The sequence below is a fragment of the Bacillus rossius genome, chromosome 3 (assembly GCF_032445375.1).
Source record: "Bacillus rossius redtenbacheri isolate Brsri chromosome 3, Brsri_v3, whole genome shotgun sequence".
Lineage (NCBI taxonomy): Eukaryota > Metazoa > Arthropoda > Insecta > Phasmatodea > Bacillidae > Bacillus > Bacillus rossius.
Genome location: NC_086332.1, coordinates 54,328,549 through 54,347,432, shown reverse-complemented (window position 1 = coordinate 54,347,432; position 18,884 = coordinate 54,328,549). Strand labels below are relative to the sequence as shown.

General features: G+C 32.9%; 2 protein-coding genes across 5 annotated transcripts in view; one reads left to right on the top strand and one right to left on the bottom strand.

Annotated features, from left to right (window-relative positions):
* Window positions 1–18,884, bottom strand: part of LOC134530706 (uncharacterized) — a 466,998-nt gene that overhangs the window by 324,964 nt on the left and 123,150 nt on the right. The window lies entirely within an intron of this gene.
* Window positions 11,011–18,132, top strand: LOC134530705 (uncharacterized). Of its 4 annotated transcripts, none has more exons than XM_063365802.1 (6): window positions 11,014–11,730; window positions 12,265–12,407; window positions 13,772–14,170; window positions 14,246–14,376; window positions 15,543–15,679; window positions 17,126–18,132. In XM_063365802.1, the coding sequence occupies exons 1-6, from the start codon at window positions 11,507–11,509 to the stop codon at window positions 17,349–17,351; spliced, it is 1,260 nt and encodes a 419-aa protein (XP_063221872.1). In that variant the 5' UTR covers window positions 11,014–11,506; the 3' UTR covers window positions 17,352–18,132. The 4 variants fall into 4 exon arrangements, with proteins under 4 accessions (XP_063221871.1, XP_063221872.1, XP_063221873.1 ...); XM_063365803.1 differs by having other exon boundaries at window positions 11,017–11,730; window positions 13,772–13,981; window positions 14,105–14,376; XM_063365801.1 differs by having other exon boundaries at window positions 11,011–11,730; window positions 13,772–14,376.

Genomic DNA, 18,884 nt, shown 5'->3' with positions numbered 1-18,884 from the left:
CATGAATGTGATTCGCACGAGCAAACATGATAACTTCAAGTTCTCTATGGCTGCAATGTCCATCCACAATTAACAACACTGGATTTTCTTCTGTTGGATGAGTGAAGTGCACAAAATGATGCAAAAACTGTAGAAATATTGCTCCAGTCATCCAACCGGTTGGATGAGCAACAGCTAAGCTCTCACTTGGTGCATCGATTGTTAGCCGCTCGTTTAAACGACTTCGAGGATAAACAAATACAGGTGGAATAAATACACCATAAGCGCTCATGAAAAACAATATTGTAATGTTTTTTCCACGTTCTCCGGAAGTCAGTTTTCCAACCTGCCATTTTCCTTTGACCGATATTACCTTCGAATTTTCATGAACACATGATACGCCACTTTCATCAGCATTAAAAATGCGTGATGGTGGGAAAGCACACTTCTGATATAGAGATTCCAGCGTTTTGAAAAACAGTTCTACTTGAGGTCTGTTAAACCCAACAGCTCTCATAACACTGGTAGATTCCGGCGTTCTCAAGGCTAATTCCGGAAATCTGGACATAAAGGCAGAGTAAAAATCTTTGCCTGCCATTTTAGTAGTTTTATTGAAGCGGTTTGGTAACTTCAAATCTTCAGCTAAATCAAATGCTAATTTGAGGAATTATTTTCTCGTGAGCGGCATTAAACGATTGTCCAGGTCTCGGATGTGATCAGCCAGTTGTACCTCAAACTCGTCCGGAAAAGTTTTATTGAACCGACCAAGTTTGGCTTTTAAATTGACTTGCAAACCGCAATTAACACCCTTTGTTCTGTCATGCAGTGTGCTCTTTGGAACACCGGTTTGCTGCCTCTCTTACTGTCAACTCTCCAGAAACTACACGGTCCATAGCCACTCTCATGTTATTTTCACCCCAAGACCCTCTATCTGTCTTTTTTTCTTTAAACTTTGGCATGTTCCAGTAGCCCTGTAACAGAAAAAATACCCCATAATTTATTTGTTGTTAATTCTCCTATAAACGCATTAGTCGATGTTGTCCGGGGCTACCCATTCTTTATGTGTCCGGGGATACCCGATGCGCAATCATCTACTGAACACTTTAAAAACGAGTAACATTTTATCATGAAGGCTTATCACTATGACACACATATTTAAACATTACACTCTACCTGTATAAGTAATATCAACAGCAAATGCTTACCTATATCTACACTGGTAAAGATTAAAAACTATGTCCGTAACAAGAAACTCACTTGCGAAACACACAGACACTCGTATTACCTACAGAACACTCCACAATGGCCGCCCGCTTCGTCACGGCTGTCTACTACGCTGAAGGCAAAGGCTCGTAACAGATTGGTACTGCTATCTAGCGGCGTTTAGTCGTACTAGCTTTGTCCTGGGCTACCCGATGTCCGGGGCTACCCACCCTTCCCCTAAGTCAGAGATTAGCAGTGGAATATCTACAAACGCATGGTCTCGTTTACAAAAAATTATAGTCTCATGGAAATGTTCGAAGAAAGAAAAGTTTAACAGATGAATTTCATTATTTATTTAAACATAAAAAAACCGACCAAAATTTTATTACATAGACTCGGGGAGGGGCTTTCTTCTCTACCGTGTTTTTCTGGAGCCGTGCTTGACTCGGTAACTTTATAATGCAAGCAAGTACAGTGTCTTAATAACTGCGTCAGCTCACTCCATCCGTTGTCAGACTAACGTAAAAAAAAATTGAGAGCGAGACTTTCAGTACTCACCAAAGATGTGTGAAATATAACTCCGGTAAAGAGCTAATACGTGTGTCCTCGTGTTACAAATAAACTTATAATACGAAACTCAGACACGAAATTTAGGTAGACATAAGTTGTTTATTTTAATAATGCCGAAAGTATAAATATACGCACATTGTGCTTTTAACTGCGTTTCTGGACGCGAATCACACATAGTTTCCGGACCCGCCGCTAGAACTCGCTGCAGGAGCAGCTACAACTACTGTTGAAACATTTGATTAGCAGACCAAAATTTTAAACTATATGATGAAACGGGTTTTGATAAAAAGCGAAAAGCCCGGTTTCGGACCTGAATTTCGAATAAGGAATTTCATCAAAACACTGCCCATCTGATTAAAATTCACTAAGCAGTTAATACTGTAAAGTTTTCTTTCGTCTTTATGAACTTTGATTGAAACCATCCGCCACAGATAGCAGCACTGTGGTTGTTACACATCTCCGTCCCTGGAATTCCGTCGCATTCTCGAAGTTACTCGCGCCAAGTGGCGTGCACCGGGAGCTTAGGTGTGACACGTCGAAAGAAGTGTGTACTGTCGTAATGTTTAGTGGTGGCCACAAAACTGATGTTTCATCGAGGGAAACTGGTGGGTCGTGGTTGGGGGGGGGGGGGGGGGGTTGCACCACGGGACATGTTCGCGCGGGTGGATCACATGAGGCGGGGAGGGTGGGGAGAGGGTCGTGACGACGACTACGACCTGGGGATCGCGGCAGTAATCCAGGGCCTGATTCGCGGGACACGCCCGCGACCTGCAGTCTGCCTGACGCTCGGATTACAGCACACGGCAAACGGCACCCACTGCTGCCGCAGCCAAGCCACCAGGCTTATTAACATTAAAAATATTAATGTGAGTTCCATCTTCAATTATGGCAAGCTATAATACCATTTTAAAATATTAATTTCTATTGGTTTTTCTAAGACCACAGTGGAAATAAAGTTTGTATTTTTCAATTACAACATCTAAAAAAACTTTAATACTTTCAGATAGGCTAAAGAAAAACGACAGAAAAATATTTTTTCAAAATTCTCATTATAAATTTCGTTTTAAAATAAAATGTTTTAGTTAAAATTTTAATAATAATTTACTTCACAAAATAAATTTCTATTAATGGCTAAATTTTTAACGTAGAACTGTTAATTCGACGTTAAACGTGGATCTAAGTTTCTTCGTTGCTGCTAAGTTGGCAGTATTAAAACCAGTTCAATTTATTATCTTGCATTAACAGGCAAAAACTATTTACAAAGTTTTTCACGTTTTTCAGGTTTGCAGATAGGCGTGTATTATTTATACATGACTTTACCTTTTTATTTTTAAATTAAATTTAACTATACTACAAGATCTGCGAAATTCGTGTTGTTTTCTTGTCCAGGAGTTGATTCGACACACTTGTATACAAATGTCAAAGTCGATTGTCTATTTTCTTATGCTACATTTTTCTTTCCGGCCAGGTATAATGTGATTGGGTTATTTCAATTCCTTAATCTAATTCGTTTCTGACTTCCAACTCTTGTCATGACTACTCATGATAAATTGATTAAGCATTTTATGTGTGAAATAATATAAATTTTAGCCCTATTTATAGTTTTAACTGTTTAGTGAATTTTAACAATATGTTAAGTATTTTAATAAAATTCCTTGTCGAAAATCAGGTCGAAAGCCCGGGATTTCATATTTTTTTTCAAATCTTCTTCGCTTTTGTCGGAGCCGTTTCAATATATAGTTTAAAATTTCTTTCTGCAAATGGAATTATTCGATAGTCGACGTAGCAGCTTCGGCAGCGAATTATATCGACGGGTACGGAAACTACTTGTGATTCGCGTCAAGAAATGTAGTTTGAAAAATACCAATTGCCTATATTAATCACGTTCGGAATTATTTTTAATAATTATACGTTTAATTTATTTTCCGAGTTTCGTATTATAAGTACATTTGCAACACGAGAACGCATGAATTTGCTCGTTACCGAGGTTAGTTGTAGGTAGTGAAAAATAACACATTAAAAGGCCAGATATATAGGAATGATCTGCAACGCAACCCGACAACGATTTATGACAACCAGTCATAAATATATTTTTGATTATTATGGTCATTATATAGGATATATATATATACCCAGATTGATGCAATTTGTCGTGTGATAGAGAATACAGGAAGGTCATCGTAGTATCGTAATGGGGAAAATATAGGAACATAAAGTAGCCATACCCTTTTATACAAATTATCTACCATAACAATATTCATTGTATTAAATTGAATTATATAAGGTTGTAAGGCACCCGTTAGAAACTGATGACTACAACAAACGCTTTAATTTTATATACATGGAATTATAATTAAAAATAAATTTTCTTTTGATGTTGTGCAAATAACAATTATTTCTGATATATGTATGATATTATAAAACATATTTGCAATAATTATATTATTTATTATTTAAAGTGCATGTATGCTGTTTACCGATAATTTTAGCGGCAAAAAAATTAAGTGACCACAAAAGAAAAATGTTTCAATTCAAAAGGACGTAACTACAAAAAAACAAATCTGAAAAAAAAAAATTGGGAACAAAAACATTTATTATATACATTAAAGTCAAAAATACTGAAGGTTTTTCAATAAAATTATAACCTTAAAAATTATAAGCATTTTAAAAGAATTAAAACAATGATTTTCAAAAGGGCATAAATATAAAAAAAAAATCATCAAAAGATTCCCAGTGACGTAAATTGAGATTCTAACACGGGAAACAGTTTCACCATTTTTTTATTTAAAGCTAAATTTCTTAGATATAAGCCCTTTATAATAACTATTAAAAAAAATATTCGTAACGATTCTAAGACGCCCATCGAAAAATGATAAATTTAACAAAAAAAAATAATCAAATAAGTAAGGAGTATTCCAGTTATGTACCTGTATTTCAAATGTAACTCTATTGTTTCACTTTCATTTTATATTTTATGCACATCTCGGGAGTTGGCTAATATTTATGCTTCACGATACGCTTGTCTCCGAGGTATACATATATATTTGGCGTTCAAGATTAAGTGAGTGATGAGCGTAACTGTATGTAGGATATTTGTCTTCGTCAAAGCAGAGATCACACGATTATAGATTAACAAAGGCTATGACTTAGTGTATATTGACAATATTAGTTTAGTTGCAGTCATTGTCGATACGTTAATGAAATTCAATACGATAAGGGCTGCATAGGAAAATGATAGCGAGTTTAAACGCATAGGAAGAAAACCACAAGTAAGACCAAGGAGGAGGTAGTAATAGCAGATAGTTAAAAGAGTGCAGGAGAGAGGAGAATAATGAAGGATGAGGAATGGTGGAGTGAAAGAGGAAGATGGAGGCATTTTTCATTGCGGAACCGGTCACAAGCTGGAAGCAATTGATGAATATGATGATATGATGATAAAGTACTTCGCAGGGAAACTATTTGTAGTAGCAATTCAATACAACCTTCAGGCATCGTAATAAATTATTAGCTATGTTTTTACAAAGTCAATATTTTGAAAATGATTCCATAGCCAATTTTTATGGCCTAAAAACTTTTAAAACCATGCAGACCGTCTTCCCGTTCCGAACTCTCCGCCTCGATAATGCGACCTGTAGCGGTGGGGTACCCGTGGCGCGTTGTCATTAGCGCGCGCGCCCGATAAGGCCGCGCCGCGCGAACAAGGACTTTGACCGAGCGCGTGGGCACACAGGCAGCCGCCGCCTGCTAATGGACTTGAACGATCAGTTCGGCGCGCTGCGCTGCAATTAGCCCGCGCCAAGCCCTGGGATTGGCAGGACGCCCTCCTTCGCCCCCCCCCCCCCCTTATCATAACCCCCTTTCCCATTTCCAAGGCCGAAACACGACCATCGCGCGAGGACACCGCGGTATAGTTTGCGTCGTGAAACTTTGTCCCAAATTCAAACTGTTCTCGAAAGTACCTAAAGTGAACATTATTTAATCCGGCACTTCCACGGCCATGCCAGATTAGAGATTTTTTTTCCACATCATCGAAAGTCAATCCAGTTTTATCAGAAAAACAAAATGTGAAAAATGAAATGTAAACCACTATAAAACACGAAACACTATACTTAAGAATAAAAAAAAACCTACAGTAACGATGAACTCTGAACTAACTGTAACCGCCGGCAGCGAAGTAAAGCGACGCGTTGGACAAGAAAGCCAAAACCTGAATCTGCCCGAATATGTCTGGGAGCTTATTCTTAGCGCTTCCAGTTACAAAAAGTATCAAAATAAACAGAAGTGTGTTCTAAGTAGGGTATTATGAAGAAGCTACGGTCAATCTAGGTTAAGTTTGTGTTTTTCCATTTCATGTCCTACTTTGAGACCACAACAGCAACGAAAGGCATAAAAAAAACTAATACATCTTACTAAAGTTACATAAATAAATACACGATTATCGGAAAAATAATTGTTTTGTTAAATTATGATGTGATATTTAAAATAAAAAAAATATGGATTTTAGAACAAAGAGGATTTTGACGTGACGTCTAATAAATAGATGAACGCCGGCTGCACGCACGAAAAAGTGTCCCGTTACGCACATTGTTCCTTTACGCTGTGTCCCGTTACGCTGTCGGCGAGTGCAGTAATAATAGGTTATGTTACAATTGACTAAAAAATTATGGTGATACATATAATTGATTATAGATATTTGATTACAGATTATTTATATGAAAACTTGTTCATAATTATATAAACTTTATAGCTAAACACCAGTTTTTAAAATTAATTACAAATCATCGACACGTGAACTGTTTCGTCGACTGTTTATAAAGTGAAGTGAAAAGTTAATGTGGTTTTCATTGCTTATTACAACAACAATTTCGGCGATAAAGGTTAATTATTCTTGCATTTTAAAAATCTGATTATTAGTATAATTTCAAGTAGCTATTTATTCTTTTATTATTAAAATAAAAATGATTCAATTTTATTCATAAAAGTATGCAATCATTTCATCAATGTTTTGTTATGACGTCACGTTAAACTACCATAGGTAAACCGAATTTACAGACAACCAATTTTTTTAGTTATAAACTCGGTATGACACACACTATTGTAATTGATAATTCAAGCTTACAACTATAGCGGCACTGCGAAAAAGTGTATTTGTTGTTTATAATTATTATAATCTACACAATGTGAGCCGGAAATAATTTCTTTTTTTAATGTGTGTGTGTACATATTTACGTGCGTTAGAAGTTATGCTTATTTTTTTTAATTAATACATAAAACTATTTTGCAATTAACAGTTACAAAATTATCAAAATTTGGATTACTTACTTTTGTAACAAAAAATATTGTATAGCATACTAGATATAAAGTTAATAATCTGTTCATATAAATATTAGCTTCGGTAACACGTACTTCCCAAGCTTTACGCACTATAAAGGTACTTCTTTTAACAGAGAGTAATTCGAATAAAAATATAATGTTCTCTTTACAAAATTAAATTACTGGTGAATGGAGTTTGCAAGTGGGTTTTTCACTATCAGATGTATACTGTAAAATTTAGTCTTATTTTGAATGTTAAGTGTAAAAATTTCATCAAGAAGTCCCAAAATTCTGCTTTTAAGTGGTGGGATAGGAGAATGGTATGATTTACATCAAACTTGTGTAGACAGTGAGTATCCTTTCTATTTTGAAGGTCAATTGTGCAAAATTTAATCAAGCACGGAATAAAACATCAAATATGTGTTTTGAAAACAAACAAAAATGCAAACAAACATAAATGCTTCTCTATATGAACGATAATCGAAAAGAAACTGAAATTTTAACCGAATCAAAAAACTTATTAATAAGAACCTTGTACAAGAGAGGCTTAAATGGTGTCGGAATAAATAATGTGTGAATTCTACAAAGTATGACAACTCAACGTCAAGCAAAGAACAGTTGATGGGCTAATTAATCTCGCTAATCAATTTAAAAAATTCGACAATTTTCGTAGTTTTCCAGCTATAGCTACTTTTTCAAAAGTTTTTAAATCTCCAGCTTGCAAAAATTATTCGGTATTGTGAATGAAAACGTTTGCTCCAATGTCTTAAATAACCCTACTATTGGAAACAATCCTAAATAAAATCAAACATGTTTTACTTTTGGGGATTTTTTTTTGCGCGACTTACGCGAAAATAATTTTTAATTTTGTAGCATTAACTATTCACATTGTAATTTATTTACAATATAACTAGTCAAATTTATCCGGTTAAAATTTTTTTGCCGTTTAAGTTTTTTAAATAGTTTTTTTTTACTCCCTAAAATCATAGCGTAGCAAAAAAATTTAAAATCAAAGAAACTTATCATTTGTTGTAGGGCGAGGATTTAAAAGGTTTTGAAAAAATTTCTTTTACTCAAAAACTACGAAACTTTTTTTTAATTTTAAACCCCCAATTATTTGTATTAAAATTGTTTTTGGCTTGACGTAGATTTGTTAATGCTTGGCAAATGATCGTTGGAAAAATATACGACTAGCACCACCACTAAGAACTTTCCAATTCGAGACAAGTATAATGAAACAGGCTAATAGTAGCACATCAGCGATTGATGAGTTAACACCGACCGAAGCTGTAACTGCTTGCCAACTTGTGTGAAGGCAAAACACCGCTATAATATTTTTGCGTTAGTGTTCCCCTTGAAATACGCGTGAAATATCTCACAATTTTTTAAGGGAGATACATAGATACAGACAGACTCCAGCAAAGTTTGTACACCATTAAGGCCAAAAAAAATTGTTTTTGTTAAATATTGAAAATTTGCCACTTTTATGATAGAGAAAAGACAAGTTTTATTTTTAAAAAATATTTTTTTTTCTCACTTTATAGCTTTTCCTTCTATTGTAGTATTATTATATCATTAAATTTATAGAAGTAAATGGGCAGGTAGAAGAGGAATAAAAATGGTATTGATGGTGTACATTTTAAGTATAAATTTATTTGTGTTAAAATAGCTTAGGTACCTATCGAACACAAGTTCGATTTCGGTTTCATTGAATAGCGTTCTGATGCACTCAAGTCTTTATTTATTTTTATGGCAATGAAAAAAACAGACGCATGCAGTAGGCCTATGATCATCTTAGTGGTAAGGAAAAACAAAATTTTTTAAAACTGTTTTGTTCAAAAATTTAAACTAAATAATAATGCAAAATTAATGTTTATTGAAACTTCAAACGAAGGCAGTCAGTTACTCCCTACACAGGTTATATCTGCAAATGGATTTGAATGGCTATTAAATGTAAAGTACTTGATGTTAAAACTCTGTTACAAAAGTCATTAAAATCAGTTTAATAGTAAAGACCTGATAGAGTAACTAACAGGCATCAATAATTTCACATTAAAGTGGGATGTGTTTATCTAGTAATCCAATATTCTTATGACTGCTTAAGTAGCTTCAGAGAGACAAGTGGCTATACTTTGTTTAAAAAAAGTGTTTAAACTTTTACAATGTTAAAAAATCACAAGGATTCAACATGTTTTATTCGTAGTAGGACTATTTTCTAGTCCACAATTGTTTTAGTGAATTCCTACTAATATATAAATGTCAGGGTCGCAATATTTCCTGATGTTATCATATAGAAACATCAATGTTTTGAGCCTGGTAATACCACTTTTTTTTTTTTTCCTTTTTCGTGTTTAAACAGCATAACTTCAAGCCTTTGGTTGAGACATAGATAATGCAGTGCACGTTAATAGTAACTTACAATTTATGATTTTTATCAGATAACTGATTTTAAACAATTTTCACGTCCCTTGTAATGGAATTTTGTAATAAAATTTAATCTGTGTGTTACTCCAGTTTATAGGCTACCTGTGTTCCAAATTTTTTTAAAATCAGTTGAGTAGAAAATACGCGATTGTGTGAGAAACATTCAAATTCATGATATTTACTATTTATGCATTAGCATATCCTTAATGTAAACAACATTGTATAAAATGAGTATTTTTATAAAAAAAAGTTTAACCAGAATGTAAACTTTGGTTTTCTCTTTATTAAATTATAGCAGGCTGTGTAAAATCAACAAGTTCCACGAGATCGTGCAAAATATTGAACAGTAGTTATCTTAGTAATAAAAAACTAAATAATAACTAATTACGTATTTTTCGTAGGTATTTTAAGTTGTCATAGATTTTATGCCATTATGTAGTCCCATCTAACGTAGAGTGTCTAGAACCGAATAAAACGGAAATTTTCAACTTATTTATAAATTAAATTGATAACTATATATTTAAAGTACTAAACATTGGTTACAGGTTGGGTGATTAGTGTTTTTAAATTTAATTCATTTAAAATTTTAATAACTTTTGCGGAGGAGTTGTTTAAAATAATTGAATTTCGGATAGATCTATTATAATATGATGTGATAGTGATAGTGTTTGCTTATAGTTCAATTGACATTTTCCAAAAATAAAAATTAATTTTTTCTGAACTCGTTTCACTTTCTTAATAGGTAGCCATGTATAAATGTACAACTGAGCATATGTCTAAACAGAGAACACGTTTGTGCACGTGTTTTGTTAATTTCTTTTAGTATAACTACTTTTAATCTACAAGCTATTGTGTAATTAAGCCCGTAACTGTTTACAGAGATGCTTTATTACCTAATATTTGCGATAAAGTGTATTTTAATTGACAACTAGGCTTAGATACCCAAATAATGTATTGCTTTATTGTAGTGGTGCCTTTGACATTTCCGTGATGAATTTTTTGCTTTGAAGAAATTAAGGTTCGCCTCCCTGTCAGATGCAAAAATGGTTACCAGCTCTTATAGCGCACTCAGGCTGACCACACGGGTAACTGCTTATGGCAGAAAATATGGCTGCTACCCGCCAAATGATAGGCAAATTATAATAATATGATTTAGTACAATAAAGAATACCTTTCGATACAGGTGCCGTTAGATTTAGAAGTACCTATACATTCTGGAACTTAATGGAAACGTCTAAAAAATTTGAGAACTTAAAATACATAACATTATATATGTTCTCCAAGAGTCCAAATTCATCAATTACACATTTTCTCATATTCAATGTTGCGAAAATTTTCAAATATTTTAATGATATTTTTTCAGCATTGAGTAACCTAGAAAAAATACGAGACTATGCCTATAGTCCATCCACGGTAACCTCCTACTTTTTTAAACGAACCTTTGAAAAAACACACCAGGATGCAGCATGTTTGGTTCGTTTGCAAAAATACTTTCCATCATATGCATATTAAACATGCATTAACACTAAATTACCGTATAATGATGTTAAATAAAATTTTACAAAAAAAGTAACTATCTATGTACAATATTATTAATATTAATGATCTCGCATGTGTGTAAATGAAACAGTGAGAGAAGTGGTGTGTTGGCAATGATTAGAACGAAATAGTTCCATAGCCAAAATATATATTTTTTGACTTTCCGCGTGTATTTAAGAATTTGTTTGGGTATTTGTTAAGTTTGAACATTTTTTTAAATCTCTGGTGAAATAAAAACGTTATGTTAACGGTAAAAAAATATTACGTGCCGAAACCGTGGTCGCGCATTAATAATGTTAATAGTCACTTGTTTGTTTTCTCTTTCAGCCGTTTGTCTGCAGTCTGCAGTCTGTACGCCATATTGCAGTGTGTTTTAATATATTACTGACCGTGAAATAACGTACAGTTTGTGTTTCAGGATTTTGTGTTAATATTGTGTATTTTAACTTTGTTATATTATTTATTATCTACTATTGTAATGATGGAATTTGTTATCGTTTTGATATTTTGTGTGGTTCTTGTGATTGCTGTAATGGTAATTGGTTCCGGGATGGGGAAAGCTACTTCGTCGCAGCGTCAGATGGACATCATTAACGTCGCTCAGAACTTATATGTTTTAATTAGAAAAGGCGACTTGAAGAAATGTGACGTTACGCAGACGACCGCGTTTCTTCTCAACATCGCAAAGTCAACTGTTCTCAAGTAAGTAGGCTTTTTTCGTATTCATGCACGTAAAAAAAATATCGACTGTGTCCTAAGTATTGTCGGCCTGTGTTTTAACTCACGAGTTTTTTTGTGTTTTATTTCCAATTTATATTTTTTGGTGTGAGACAACACCGCCATGTGGCGTCTCTGTTGAAAAGTTAACCTAAAATCATATTAGGCCTACTCAGGTCCTAACAATAACAATATAGGCACTTTCAAGTATTTTTATGGGTGTGATACACGTTTGTTTATAACGATGTTTATAAACTTTATGATAGGTTTAACTATAACATAAGGGAGTGATTTTATAATTTGCATTTAATTAGTTTTTCATCTGTTTGGGAGATCACAAAATAAATAAAAAAACACTTCATTAATTTCGTGGACAAAGTCTGTCATGTTTCCATTTAGTGACCACAAAGCAAATATTTGTGACAAAATGCCATATTTGGAACACTGCCTAACTGCGTATTGTGAACGGGTCCCCGGAAGTGTTATGACAAATGTTTTTTTTTTTTTTTTTTTGGTTAGGTACTACAAGAAAGACATTGAAGAAGTTTCAACACCAGGAAAAAAGAGGAAAAAAAGGCCACAGGAAGGAAAGTCACTTGACACAGTCGACGATTTCACAGTAAATGCAATCAGGAATGCAATTTACAGGATGTACGCTGAAGGTAAAAATTTGATACTGAAGAGTAGTTTCAATACAACTGGGGTAGGCCCTACTTAATTGTATTCATTTCATATATCCATATGCAGATTGACCGGTTCAGTTTTTTTCCGATATCATCTGTCCTTTAAAAATACTTAACATTTTTGGGTGGTTTGTTAGGTTTCTTTATTGATATGGTATTGATATATAGAATATTGTGCAACATATGAAATAGGTACACGTCCTTTTAAGGTTAGGTTAAAGATAGAAAGAAAATTGTTACATTCTAAAACTACAAGTAATGTTTATATCGTTATACACAGTATACATATTAAATAACCTCAACTTTTATGATGTATCAGAAGGTTAAATAATGACTATTTCCAGTATCAATAATATCCAGTTGTGCGCTTTAGCAGTAATTGGTTACAAATTAGTGAGTTGTGGTCTAAGCAAGCATGGTTATTAAAAAAAAATTGGGATACTTAATTGGCTAAATTGTACTGTGTGGCAGGGTCCAGTACAATATATATTCTATTGCAAAATAGTGTCATGCCCTGCCTAACCCTTTAGAAAATATAGGGGTATTGTTATTTTATAAACAATAGGCCTACTTCATTGTAATGAAGTATCATATGAAAACACAACTTAGCCAGACAAACTGTGTGTTAGTGTATGAAGTAACAGAAGGTTATAAAACAGTAAAAGTTTAGTATCGCGTATCCGATTCGATACATTGATCCTGATCGCATGATCCTGCAAATATTGATCCTGTGATTGATGATGCTTGCTTTTCTAATTTATTACGTTTAAAAATCCTGTACAAAACCAAAACTAAAAACCTGTGATGTAGTAATGAGTTATGATTTAAAGTTGTATAATAATGAAAATATATATGTTTTATTAAACTTATGATAATTATTCTTGCTATACCACAATATTTGATTATGTTCAGGATCTTTGATCTGAATAAATGAAAAAAAGCATGCACCACACGATCAATAGGATGTACAGGTTCATGCATAAAGATCTAGGGATCACATGGGATACACGATACAAAACATTTACCTACAACACAGTGTAGAGCTTGTAACTTATTGATTGCTAAATTGAATGCTGAAATACTAATGTTTTACACAACTTCAATACAAACGCGCAATATAATCGTCATATCATTGCAGACAAAAATACTGCAATGTAGAATTCCTCTAAGCAAACTACAAAATTTAAATTAATTTAAAAGTATTTTTGAAATGTAAGTTTATTAAAACTATTTAATAAATGTAAATTGTGCACTTAAATTATCTTCTACGGGGTTGTGGTTTCGCTTAGTTTTGTGTACCTCTGTTATTTCATGTATTGTTAATGTATGCAATAAATTTACAGGTTTGAATGTTACAGTCGACACCATTTTGAAAGAAATCAGGGAAAGACAAATAGATTATTATGGTGGAAGATCAAGTCTTCATAAATTGTTAAAGAAGATGGGATTTTCATGGACAACTGTTGATGGACGAAAAGCTTTGATAGAGAATGAAAACATAGTATTGCAGCGAATAGATTTCTTGAGAAAGTATAAAGAAGAAAAAGAAAGAGGTGCCAATTTCATATTTGTTGATGAAACATGGATTTTCCAGAGAGGCAAGGCATTAATTTATTTGAAAATTTGTTCTGTGGTCCAATACAAAGTATTTCATTTCCATTTCATATATTTTTCAGGAACTGTATCAAAGTCATGGCAGGACAAGAGTCTACAATCTGCGAAGAGACGTACTGTTGGAGATGGTAAAAGGTTTATTGTTGTTAATGCTGGAGGGCGCACTGGCTTTGTGCCAGGAGCAGGATTACTTTTTGTTTCAGGTCAGAAGACTGCAGACTACCATGGCGAGATGAATGGGGAAACTTTCTTGATGTGGTTTGAAGACATGTTGGTGCATCTTGAGGAACCCAGTGTCATCATAATGGACAATGCTTCATATCACAGCACCCAGGTATGTGCAATGGTAAAGCAGTGTCTTTTTATTGCTCAAATTGTAATGTGAAAAATTTACATGTGTTTATTATTGTGTATAAGTACGAATATTCGAGACTAATACATTTTGCCAGCAATAATTGTTATCTTAATAGTATGCCTACACTACATTTTTATAAACTATAATGTTTGAGCTGAAATTGAATACACACACACACACAGATATATATATATATATATAATGTAATTGAATTACATTGTAGTGCAAACTAATTTAGTAGAGGGTTTGAAATACCAAATAAATTTTTTTTATTGCAAACAGCATTTGAAAATGACATAATTACTTGTTTGGTAAAAGGACCCACTTTATGAATGCTCTGTTGCCCTACTTAATAAATTAAAATAATATTTTCAAAAAAATTTCTAGTCACTAAACTAACATGCTTTGTTAAATTTAGAAATTCATTACGACAATATGCCAAAACACATGTTTGCTTTGCATAAGTACAGTAGAACCCTGTTATAATTTGTTTTTAAGGGGCTACAAGAAAAAAAAACAAGCAGGAAATTCAATTTAGTACTTTTTAGTGTGGATTTATTGCCAATGGACTCAACAAGCTGCATAAAGATATATTTGATGCTCCAATTTGCTTGTAGCAAGCCAAAAACAATTTTTCTTTAACATCATGGTGCTTCCAGCTTCTTTCTGCTTTGTCTTTACTTACACATTGTCTCATTGCTGTAAAATTGTCATAATTCACGACAGTGTTTACAGTGGAAATGCTTAAGTCCAGTTCTTTTGCCACTTGAACATGTGATTTAAGTGAATACATTTGAAAACACACAGAATGGCTAAAAATTTATGAATTTATTTGTTTTCCAAGGGTGTCAACAGGCAGTTAACTGCTAACATACACATATACATAGACAGTATAGACAAAGGCTTTTAATTTTTTTCGTCTTCTAAAATTTTATGAAGTGAACATTACAAGCACGAAACGCATAATTTGTGAAACATTATATCCAGGAATTAAAAACATTGTCCTTATAGGGAAAATATTGGACTTGAAAAATAATACATTATAGGCAGGAAAACTTTATAAGCAGTAAAATTGTAACAGGGTTCTACTGTCATGAATTCTTATCAGCTACTTGAGTATTTAGTTAAATGTTGGCATAACGTAGGTTGAGAAAACACCTACAACGAACTGGACCAAGGCTGCACTGATCGCGTGGCTGGAGAAGAATGGGATAAAACATGAAAATAATTTGTTGAAAGTGGAGCTGCTGAGAATAGCTAAACAAAACAAGCCCCGAATACGGTATATTATTTCGTTTTTTTCACAGCATTTCTTTAAAAGTGAGATAGTTGCAAAAAATTACGTATACACCTTGTTCTAACACACTTTTCAGATATGAGGTAGACGAGTTGGCTCGTAACTATGGCCACGAAATTCTACGACTCCCACCCTATCACTGCCACTATAATGCAATCGAACTAGTTTGGGCTCAATGTAAACACCATTACAATAGTAACGTGGGGCGGGCCAAGAGATTTGACAATGATGCAGTTGCAGCCATCTGGAAAGAGGCTCTTGATGCTTCCACACCAGAGAGGTATTTTCATGTTGCATGACCAATGGGGTATTCCTTTTGAAGTAGAAATTGTTTTATTTTCCTGTAGAACATTCCTCAAGCTTCAGCAAAACCCTTACCATACATTTTTACATAATACGTAAGTATTGTTGCCTAGCAGCCTGGTCCTACCATTCCTTTTGATAACTTTGTGTGCTAGTGTGTGTATAGTGTGATTATCATTTTGTGTATATTCATATACCAGTAATACAGTTTTAAAACAATTGGTAAAAATAAGTGGTTTGTATTTGTGTAGTTGTCGTTTTGAAAATGTGTTGCATGTATGTGTTTGTGTTCGTGTTTGTGTTTGTGTTTGTAATTTTATTCCCATGTGATTCATACATATCTGTGTAGTTTCTAGATCTAACAGTGGTGACATTTGCAAGGTTTTTTTTTTTTTGTAATTGCAGTCCATTTGCAATTGTTTCATTTCCATAAATAGTTTTGTATTTATTAGTAATTGTGATATTACTTTCTGTTATGCTTAATCTTGTGTCAATGACTTTAAAGTTATGGTGGGTTCAGTGCTGTAGGCAGATTTCAATATTCAGATAAAATTTCAACGTAGAGAATTTTGAATATTTTCATCTAGCGAACTTGAATAGGTATTTACACATGTAGTTCTTGCACATTAGTATTTTCAAAAGTTATGTTATTATAGTGAAATACATATACAGTAAATCATCAAAACTATTCAAAAAATTAAATTTTCGCTATATCTCACTGTTTTTGTCTGGGACAAATTTTAACCAAAAACAAACACAAAACTTATGAAATAAATATTTTATCATATGCATTCTAAGCCTTTATTGATAACATATATAATATTTACAGCTTTATTATATCTTGAATAAACCACTATAATTTTTTTTTCAGATAACATAAAACAAAACATGTTACTTCAAGTATTAAATAATAGCTTTGATAGTTGAGGAAAACACATTAAATGAGTTTTGTTGTGTTTAAAAATAGTTTCTTGTGGAGTGAGTTCAAAATTGTATGTAATAAAGAGCATGCCATGCATTGTTTACTATGCCGTTTTGACAGAAACAAACATATTTTGTTATAGAGTGGTTTTTGCTATAAACAGGTCATTTATATAGAGGTTTTACTGTATACATTAATTTTTTTAGATGGGCGAGGTGTGTGGATCACGTGGAGAAGCTAATTCAAGCAGACTGGGAGAGAGAAGTCCACATAGACAGCGGCACCATTCCTCCACTCATCATCCACCTCGGCGAGGATAGTTCAAGTGAAGACAGTGACAGCGAAGAATTTGAGGTTACGACACAGCAAGTAGATGGAGACAGTGAAGTACTGGCAGTTCCTCTTGATGATTTACCCGGGTGTTCTTATTGAGGTCTGTATGTAATAAACACCTGGGCAACTGTAAGTATTGGGGTTTGAAACATTTTTTTTTCTTTTATGCATTCCCATTAAGTATGTTGATTACTGGAACTTTATGTATTAACTTTATATTACACGTATTATGAAATTAATAATAAATTTCATTTCTGGATTCGTATAGGTGTATGTGAAACATTTTATTTTGTTGTGTGTCTTCATTTTTCAGTGAACTTACTTGGAAAACAAAAAGCCAGTCCCCATCCAGGGCCACAAATAAATAATGCATATAAGTGGTATAGAAATTACTGTCAATTCTTCACCACAATTTTACTGTTCATAAAATTATGATTTTGTCTAATAAGTATACTCAGGAAAATGTATATAACCATATTTTTATTTGTGGCCTTAACCGGCAAAATGGTAGGGGTTTATTAAATAAAAGAAGAAAATTCATTTTTAAATGTTTTCATCTGAATTTGTTAATTTTATTAAACCTTCAATCCTTAGTCTTTTCCAGATTGCTTAGATGGACAGCCATATGTATAATTTACAATACTTTTTTTTTCAGATGCAGAAAACTGTGTTGAACTGTACTAAATGATGATATTTATTGCTTACATAAATGTTGTAAATTTATATATTCTCCTAAAAATTTACTTTAAATTATATGTTATTTCTTTAGCTAACAAACTTATTTTTTAATATTTTTACCATTGGGTATCATAAATAATGTTATGAACATATACATGTATACTTAGATCATATTCAAATTACTTATATATATATATATATATATATATATATATATATATATATATATATATATATATATACACATACATACACACATTGTTTTGACAGCTGGTGATTGTAAACAAACCATTTGACATTTGTCACATGGCAATGTTTTTGTTTACATACGGCGGAAGGATACATAGTGACATTAAAGTAGATCCGGTGAAAAGCAGGGCTTCAGAAAAGTAGGAGGTTACCGTGGATGGACTATACTAAGTAAGTTATGACAATATTACCTTCAAACTCTATTCTTTATCTTTTAATCTGATTATGAACCTTAAAAAAAATATTTGTACAAAGGTTTAATATAATGTTTAAAAATGATTTACAATTTTAAAAAAATTGTTATAGTGTACTTAGTAAGGAAGATTCTAATTTTTTTAAATTCAAACCTCTGTTTTAGAAATTCTTGCAGTAACAGTTTGTCTCATAAAAATTGGCATTAGTCAAAATATTTTCATGATGTTTAGTAATTTTACAATAAATTATAACGGATTTGATATGTGGCGTGCTCCGCCTCGAGAGAATTTCTGGCTAATTAATTTAATTATTTCTGGGGCGCTTTTATCTGGTCGCTTACTCTATGTGCTAAGGCAAGAGCGGCTTACATTTATAATTGAATTATTTCTAAATGTGAGTATTTGATAGTTTTCATTTAGCATATTTTTTACTTATGTTATTTTTCCATTAAGAACTCGACCGGGACTTTCCATTACTTTTATTTATGGATCAGTTTGGAATTGACTTGTG

Excerpts from the sequence above, each read along its gene's own strand:
- LOC134530705 (XM_063365801.1), top strand. The coding sequence starts at position 11,507 with ATGATGGAATTTGTTATCGTTTTGATATTTTGTGTGGTTCTTGTGATT. Across the intron at positions 11,731-12,264 it reads GCAAAGTCAACTGTTCTCAA|GTACTACAAGAAAGACATTG; the intron begins GTAAGTAGGCTT and ends TTTTTTGGTTAG. Across the intron at positions 14,377-15,542 it reads CTTCATATCACAGCACCCAG|GTTGAGAAAACACCTACAAC; the intron begins GTATGTGCAATG and ends GGCATAACGTAG.